Source organism: Rhinopithecus bieti, unplaced genomic scaffold (genome assembly GCF_001698545.2).
Source record: "Rhinopithecus bieti isolate Rb0 unplaced genomic scaffold, ASM169854v2 scaffold_1017, whole genome shotgun sequence".
NCBI classification, from domain to species: domain Eukaryota; kingdom Metazoa; phylum Chordata; class Mammalia; order Primates; family Cercopithecidae; genus Rhinopithecus; species Rhinopithecus bieti.
Genome location: NW_016803657.1, coordinates 1,320,516 through 1,328,900, shown reverse-complemented (window position 1 = coordinate 1,328,900; position 8,385 = coordinate 1,320,516). Strand labels below are relative to the sequence as shown.

The 8,385-nt window shown below is 57.4% G+C and overlaps 2 protein-coding genes across 2 annotated transcripts in view; both read right to left on the bottom strand.

Annotated features, from left to right (window-relative positions):
* SLC22A20 (solute carrier family 22 member 20) overlaps positions 1 to 1,950 on the bottom strand; it is a 16,963-nt gene extending 15,013 nt beyond the window's left edge. Inside the window, 2 exon segments of the mRNA XM_017893750.1 lie at positions 1,392 to 1,495; positions 1,570 to 1,950. Coding sequence (XP_017749239.1) covers positions 1,392 to 1,495; positions 1,570 to 1,950 — 485 coding nt within the window.
* Positions 1,951 to 3,795: 1,845 nt separating this feature from the next.
* Positions 3,796 to 8,385, bottom strand: part of CAPN1 (calpain 1) — a 34,163-nt gene continuing 29,573 nt past the window's right edge. Inside the window, exons 15-22 of the mRNA XM_017893708.1 lie at positions 8,112 to 8,177; positions 7,954 to 8,011; positions 6,790 to 6,854; positions 6,256 to 6,324; positions 6,077 to 6,155; positions 5,331 to 5,447; positions 4,934 to 4,992; positions 3,796 to 4,546 (exon numbers count right to left, since the gene is read on the bottom strand). Of these exons, the coding sequence (XP_017749197.1) occupies positions 4,520 to 4,546; positions 4,934 to 4,992; positions 5,331 to 5,447; positions 6,077 to 6,155; positions 6,256 to 6,324; positions 6,790 to 6,854; positions 7,954 to 8,011; positions 8,112 to 8,177 (540 nt within the window). The 3' untranslated portion in view covers positions 3,796 to 4,519. The remainder of the gene's footprint in view (positions 4,547 to 4,933; positions 4,993 to 5,330; positions 5,448 to 6,076; positions 6,156 to 6,255; positions 6,325 to 6,789; positions 6,855 to 7,953; positions 8,012 to 8,111; positions 8,178 to 8,385) is intronic.

Sequence of the window (8,385 nt, the reverse complement as noted above, 5' to 3'; positions counted from 1 at the left end):
CACCCACCCACCCACTCACTAACCCCCTCACTCATTTCTTCATGCATTCTTTCATTCACTCATTCATCGTGACACAATGTTCATTGAGACACAATGTTCATTGATCATTAATCACCTCTAAGTGACAGGCCTGAGTTGAGGGCTGGTGACAAACGAGACACTCTGGATAAGACACAAGCTCACATGTAGAAAGACCAGGATGTGTCATGACATGGTGTGATGAGGGCCTGAGGTGTGTGGCACAGGGAGCCATCTATACTCCAGAGTGTGGGGTGGAGTCCGGGAGGACTCCCCAAACCTGAACTGAGAGAAGAAGGGCAGAGGAGAAGGGAGAGGGGAGAGAGAGCGAAGAGGAGGAAGGGGAAAGAGGTGCAGAGAGAGAGAGACGTGGGAGCCAACTTCAGAGCCATGAGCTGGCTGCACATCGCCGTCTGTCAATAGGGGTCAGTTAGGCCGGGCGCAGTGCTCACACCTGATTGTAATCCCAGCACTTTAGGAGGTAGAGGGAGGAAGATTGCTTGAGCCCAGGAGTTTGAGACCAGCCTGGGCAACATAGTGAGACTCCATCTCTACTAAAAAAAACAATTTTTTTTTAATTAGGTGGGTGTGTTGGTGGGTGCCTGTAGTCCCAGCTACTGGGGAGGCTGAAGCAGGAGGATCGTTTGAGCCCAGAAGGTCGAGGCTGCAGAGAGCTATGTTCGTACCTCAGCACTACAGCCTGGGTGACAGAGCGAGACCTCACCCTAAAAAATAAGGGGGAGCAAGTTAGGGTTTTTACTGGCTCATACATACAGCGGGATGTAGTGTAAAGACTAGGAGGGATGGGACAGCTCTTTCTGAAGAAATAGGAGAGGAGGCCTCCAAAGTGAAGAAAAAGCTGGGTACAGGACCATGTGGGGTGTATGCCAGCATTTGCAAAAAATAAAAGGATGGCTAGGCCTGTCACCTCAGCTACTTGGGAGACAGAGGCAGGAGAATTGCTTAAGCCTAGAAGTTTGAGACCAGCCTGGGCAACGTAGTGAGACCTCATCTCAAAGGAAAAAATGGGGGGACATAAGAAGAAAACAAATACAAAACAGGAAAATAAAAATGGGGGAATAGAACATATACACCCACTTGCTTGACTGCATAGAATCATAAAATGTCTCTGGTAAAAGACATAGAAACCAGACTGCCCTCTGGGGATTACTGCAGGGAGGGGCAGAGGCAGGAAAGGGGTGATCCCCAGCATGCTCTTCTGTGCCTTTTGGGATTTGAAGCCATGTGAATGTACTACATGTATTATCTGTTTAAAAATGCACAAATCAACTGTAACAAAGAAAAATGAATGCAGAGGCCTAGGCTTTCTGGCCCGCACTGGGTGGCTGGGGCACTTATCCCCACGGGCTCACCTGTCTGCCAGGCTGCCAAACACGGCAGCCCCCACCAGCACCCCGGCCATGTAGACAGATTGCGCCAGGTCTTGGAGAGTACGGGCCTCACACACCAGATCCCACTGCAGGGAAGACGTGAGCGCTTCAGACTGGGCCTCGGCAGCAGTCCCCTCACACGCCCCCAGCCCCTTCTGACCTCCATCACGATGGTGGATGGGAAAACACTGTGGTTATAGACCCAGCCGTCCTTGCAGCCCTCTGTGGCTGCGTCTGGGCCAGAGGAGTTGGGGCTCAGCAGGGCCCACTGAGGCTTGGTGAAGCGCCGGCAGGGCTCAGGGGCCCCAAGCTGGTCCAGGGGTACGGTGGCCCTCAGCCAGGCCCCCGAGTCGTTGATGGAGGCCTCAGTATGGTTGGCAGGGCCCCGGCAGTGGTGCAGGGGGACAGCGGCTGTGAAGTTCTGCAGGAAGTTGTGGCAGGCCACCAGGCCGCAAGGCAGCAACAGCAGGGCCCTATGGATGAGCTGGAAGCGGCCCATGCCGCCCACAGTGTCCAGCAGGTCTGTGAAGGCCATGGCCATAGGCCTGACCTGAGGCCCAGCCTGCCTGGCTTTATGTAGAGAGGCTGGGGAGGGGCCCTGGGAGTGGGAGGAACAGGCCAGGGGTGAGGACTGCAGACATCCTGTGTACCCTGTGTCAGAGGGCTCAGGTTACACCCCATAGGAGGGTTCAGGTGTCCCCACATCTGCAGGGCTCCCCTCCCCCATGCCCTTTCTCTACGTCTCTCCATCTCTCACCCTGAGGGCCGAGTCACAGCCCACCACCCAGATCCGCAGGTCCAGCCCACTGCTCTCACCGGCAGGACCTCAGCAGTGAACAGAGCACCGTCACGTTCCCTTTCCTCCAGAGGACACCGAGGCATGTTTGGAAGCCCCGATTCCAATGTTGGCACATGGGACACAGTCCCTGTCACTAGGCTCCAAATCGCAGCTGGAGCCTTAAGTGCTGAGAGTTCAGAATAATGGGGTGCAGTGGTTACAGCTGCTTACCCTTCCCCACTTCCCAAGAAGGCAGGGACTTGGCTGCACAGGTGACACTTGGGAAAAAGCCTTTTTAAAATGCCCAAATAGGCCAGGCGTGGTGGCTCATACCTGTAATCCCAGCACTTTGGGAGGCTGAGGCAGGTGGATCACCTGAGGTCGGGAGTTCTAGACCAGCCTGGCCAACATGGTAAAACCGTTTCTACTAAAAATACAAAAGTTAGCCAAGCGTGGTGGCGCGCGCCTGTAATCCCAGCTGCTTGGGAGGCTGAGGCAGGAGACTCGCTTGAACCTGGGAGGCGGAGGTTGCAGTGAGCCGAGATCAAAAGAGAAACTCCGTCAGAAAGAAAGACAGAAAGAGAGAAGGAGAGAAGGAGAGGAAAGAAAGGAAAGCAAGCCCAAATAGAGCAGTCAGGAGGAAGCCCTGCTCTTCCCACTCCCACCTCAGTGACTCAGAGGTTTTGAGAGGTTAGGGCCCCAGGTCATCCAGACTCTGGTGTTCCCATCCCCTCATCAAATACAACCCAATCCGGAGAGCAAGTAAGGGTTTGAGCAAGATGGCGGGGCCCTGCACACTCTCCCGCCCTCCAGCCCCTCACACACCCACCCAGGCACCAGGAAGAGCTGAGCCACTGCCCTCACTGCTGAAGACCCTGAGCCCAACAGGACCTGGACTCCCAGTGAGGAGGTGACAAGGGCAAAATGTAAGCTCACGACAGCAGCGTGCGGGCAGCCTGCCCCATGGGGCACACAGGGGCCTCCACCTCCATCTCTGCCCCAACACTGGGGCCCACAGTAGCTGACAGCAGCCCACCCCCACCCTCCCCCACCTTGGCCTCTGCTCTGCATTTGCGGCTTCGCCCCATGCCCTCTTCCTTCCCCCAAGCCACTCTTATCTCTGGTAAGAAAATCCCAGATCCCGGAGGGGCCTGGAGGGGCTTATATAAGTGCAGGTGTCTGGGTCACAGGGGCTCCCCACAGAAGGACCTGAAGGCAGCTCTGTGCTCTGGGGAGCTCCCTGGGGGACCGGGTGTGTGCTAAGTAGAGGTTTGAGTTTCAGCCAGAGCCTCACCTTAATGGGCTGAAGTGTGCAAGAAAGGTAGGGGTCAGGCCTCCTGGGCAGCGGGGAGGGCATGTAGGATCAGCAGAGTCATGTGGGACCTCAGCTGTGTGGCCCCGTCCTTCAGCTGGGGCCCCTCCTTCCCAACCTCCCAGGGCCAAGGGTAGCCTTGCCCAGATACCCAGTACTCCAGTAGGGGTTCAGGCTTCAGGTCAAGGGGAAAGAGGTGGAAGGGTTGGAGGGGAGGGGTGAGCTGAGGCCACAAGCTGCCCCTGTGGGCCGGGGCCTGCAGGTGCCCTCCAGGCGGCAGACTGGGGAGAAACAAGTCACAGACAGATGTGGGGCCTTTTCCTTTATTATTTGGGGTTCCTCTATATGGAACATGGGACCTCCCCACTCCAAGCCTAGTGCCTCTGGCACCCCCATAACCAGTACACAAGTCCCTGAAGAGTCCCCTTTAAAATCACTCATATAAAAAAGGAGCGAAGGAGGGAAGGCCGACCGCCCACAGATTGGGCAGCTCCTGGTCGGCAACAGGGCCAGGGAGGGACAGAGGGGGCATTGGCTTTGGCACAGGAAGGCACAGGCGTTCCCAGCCCCGGGGCCTCCCCGAGCCAGGAGGCGGCTCCACACGCCTGGACTGCAGACCGTGTAGAGCTAGTGGTTACAGTTTACAGTCTGCAGGCCAGGCCGGCCGGTGCTGCGGCGTGGGTGGCCTCTGAAGTAAGGAGAGGGGACACATCAGGATGCTGGGGAAACCTGGGGCTGTCCCGAGGCAGGAACAAGCGAAAGCTGCCTTCCCGGCTTGGCAATGGGAGGGGCTCAGGGAGTCCATCCCGAGCCCATAGCTGGCGCAGGCAGGGGCCACACAGCTCTGCCCAGAGCAGATGAACGATGGTGGCTGGGAGGAGAGGGGACAGGAGGACGAGGCTGCCTCTCTGCTCCAAGGAAGGCACTTGCAGCTGGCGTGGCCTGGTGTGGTGTGGCAGGAGGCATGGCTTGGCAGACGAGGAGGGAGGGGAGCACGGCAAGGGGGACCGAGTCCCTGCCTCATGCAAACATGGTCAGCTGCAACCACTGCGGGAGAGCAGACAGGTCAGCCGGGGCCACAGAAATGGCTGCCTGGCTTCTTCCCCACCCAAGCCCCAGGTCCAGCCCCCAACTCCACGGCTCAGGAGCCACCTCAGGGACCTCATGAAGTGGCTACTTTCTTACCTCCTCCACCCCCAGGAAACCAGAGTGCTGCTCCCATAGAGGCCTCCAAAGGCCTGGGTCTCCCCTCCTGCTCCTTTCCCAGAATCCAGACACCCCCACCCCAGCCTTTCAGGACTCGGGTGGCCTGGCCTTCAGGGTTGCCTCTGGGGCTCAGGCTCATTTCCAGAAAAGGACAGGAAACACTGGCCAGATAAGAAAACTCGATCGCCTGGACCTCTTCCCCCACCATGGGCCCGGGGAGGTTCCCACCTTAAACAAGTCAAACGTCACGACTCCATCCAGATCTGTGTCCAGAGTCTTGAAAAATCCTGTGTGTTCAAGAAAGGGTGATACAGGGCTGAAAACTCAGTGGGACATTCACTCAGGGCCAGGCCTGGCCCCCTTCCTGCCTGGTCCCTCTACCTCCCCACAGTACCCCAAGCTGACACCCCTTGAAGCTGGGAAGCTTCACCCCTTCCTGCTGCCTGAGAAGCTACCATCAACTCCTCCCTCCCCAACTCTCCTGGCACTCAGCCAGGGCCCCCCAAACCCAGAACCAGGCCTCGCTGGCACACATCCACAGCACTGGCCTGTATCTGCTAATTCACCCATCTGTCATTCCCCCCAGCTCCTTGGTGACGCGTTTGGGACGGAGCTGGACACTCACGGAACATGGTCTCTAGCCGCACCAGGCAGCACACGAAATTGTCAAAGTCGACCGCCAGGTCGGGCTCTGAGTAGCGGGTGATGATGAGCTCATAAAGCTTTTTGTTGAGCTTGAAGCCTGGTCCAGGAGAGTGAGTGAAGGTCAGGGAGGCGCAGCCCCTGCCCAACAGGATGGGGGAGGGGTTGAGTCCCCAGGAGGGGGATGGAGCTAGGCAGGGTGCTTGCGGCCTCTTCTTCTCCAGAAGGGGCATGAAGGCCTCCTGGGCAGGGCCAGTAGCTGTGAGGGGCTGGGCAAGTGAGTGCCAGTCTCTGGGCACAGGTCATGCCAGGGAATCAGGAGTGGGCCAGTGAGGGCTCAGGGGTCCAGCTTAGTTTGTGCTGAATGCCCTGGCCTTGTGCTTAAGTGGGCTGGTGTGGGTGAGCCCTGCATCTCCCTCACTGGAGGCTCTGCCGCCTGGCTCTGCCCACTTCTGGCTGTGAGGCCTGAGGTCAGTCACTTTCCTTCTCTGCGCTTCTCTTTTGTCATGTGCACAGTGGGGATGGTAAAAGACCCTAGCCTCGTTAGGCTGCAGAGAGGAAGGAAGGAAGGAAACCCAGTAACGCACTTAGCTCAGTAACTGCGGGGAAAAGGACAAGATGGCTGTTACCACGTCACCACCAGCACCGCAGGGACAAGGGCCTGGGGCATAGGAGCAGTGGGGCTACCTGTCCCAGGCCCCACAGGTGCCATCAGCCTTGGGGTCTCACCTGCCGACTCAATGGCCATCCGCATCTCATAGGCACTCATGCTGCCCGACTTGTCCAGGTCAAACTTCCGGAAGATGGACTGGGGTGGGGGCAGAGGGTGAGGGCCAGGCTGAGTCACCCAGCCCTTCCCGCCTGCCCGGCCCGCACCTACACGACTGAGGTGAGTGGGGACAACCTACTAGGTAATTCCGGATGCGGTTCCACAGGATGTTGAACTCCACCAGGCCCAGCTTCCCATTGCCATCACGCTGGGTGGCCGTTAAGAAGGAAATTCCACCACTTAGATCAGGTATGGGAGAGAGTGGGCAACTGTGCGGAAGGGGAGACGGCCGCAGAGCCAGCAAGCCGACTTGGGGTTGGGTGAGGAGAAGCAGCAAAAGCCACACACAGTCAGCCCACAGCCGGGCTTGCATCGTTCTGAGCTGGGCTGCAGTGGAGTGGGCTGGGGAGGGGTCAGAAACAGCACCAGCCTCAGGGTCAATGGAGACCCAGGTCTTGCTCCACCTTTCATTTGACACAGGTCTGTGCCTCAGTTTCTCCCTCCCAACCAACAGGAAGATGTCCAGGGAGGTATCTGAGCATGAGGCACTGTGTGTGTGTCCACACTTCATATGGCTCTGTCCCATTCTCTGCATTGTCCTGGGACAGTTTTCCCAGCACGGATACCTCTACCCAAAACCCCACTCAGGAGACAAAAGCAAATGGAAGGATACATCCATGAGGTTCACCATGCTGCGGCACGACTCTAGGCTGAAGCCCTTGGTCCGCAGGTCTTTGTCTGCAAGAAAAACCAATTCCAACATCTCCACCTAGCAAGATTCCTGCACCTGCCCCTACTGGGAGCACTGGGCGGGGCAGAGTCAGGGAAGCACAAATCCTGCCCAGTGGGTGCAATATCTGGCAGAGGAAGTGGGCAGGATTGTTTGTATCATCAGGAAGTACAGGTAAAGCATGTTAGCAATCAAGCCAAAGTCCCAACAGCCACAATTAATCCAAATTAAAAAGAAACGAGTGTGAAACAGAAAAGCGCAAAATTGGGTAGAAAGATGGGGCAGGGCAGGGCTTGCTGCAGGCTAGGAGGGTAGGCAGTGCTTCACTAGCAAGGATAGGAGGAGAGAGGCTCTGGTTAAGGAAACCGTGTGGATGGAGGTCAGTGGCAACAAAGCCGAGGGGAGGGGGAGGGGGGAGGGGAGGGGTTGTCAACAGTTGGTTGACTGGGGGAGTATAAGCCAGTCACATGGCGTTCCCCAAGCCCACTCAGCCTGGTCCAGGGAGGCTTTGGAGAGGAAGGGTAGACTTTTCCTTGGCACTAAGGTGCTGCTCCTGCCTTTTTTTTTTTTTTTTTTTTGGAGGACAGAGGTCTTGCTGTGTCTTGCTGTGTTGCCCAGGCTGGAGTGCACTGATGTGATCACAGCTCACTGCAGCCTCAACCTCCCTGGGCTCAAGCCATCCTCCCAACTCAGCCTCCTGAGTAGCTGGGACTACAGGTGCACGCCACCAGGCCTGGCTAATTTTTGTACTTTTTTGTAGAGACAGGGTCTCTGCATATAGTCCAGGCTGGTCTTGAACTCCTGGACTGAAGCAACTCCTGCCTCGGCCTCCCAGAATGTTGGGACTACAGGTGTGAGCCACTGTGCCCGGCCAGGCTGTGCGTCTAATCTCACAAAGGCACACACCCGAGCACAGGGATTCTCAGGACGGCAGGTCAGGAGGAGGAGTATGGGATGGAAATGGCAGGAAACTGGGCTCAGAAAAACTGGAGGGTTCCCTGATTCATGCAGACCAAGGGGTGGGGTTCAGCTCAGTGTGTGGGCAGGGGCCTGGATTCTGATGTGGAAGAAATGGTGGGGTGGTGCGGCAGCCCCGCGGGGACTCACGTTTGCTGATGATCCTGTTGAGGATTGTCCGCAGCTCCTTCACGCTGATCTCCATGTCCTGGGGAGAGAGAGGAGGTAGCACCTGCCCCAGGAAAGGGCTGCCCCAGGAAAGGGCTGCCCCTCACAGGCCCCTCCCAACCCACCATGCCCCAACCTACCTCCCCTGCCAGCTGCCTGAAGAGGGCCTTGAAGTTCTCATCAATCTCCTCTTCTGAGAGCACTTGCTGGACCGAGAAGGGGAGAAAGCAGGTAAGAGAGGCCCTGGCCCTGCCTGTGTGGAGGCGGCTGGAGGGAGGGCTGAGGTCGCATATCTGCTACAAGTCACTTCGCTTCTCTGAGCCTCACTTTTCTTTTCTTTTTGAGACGGAGTCTCACTCTGTCACCCAGGCTAGAGTGCAGTGGCGTGATCTCAGTTCACTGCAACCTCCACCT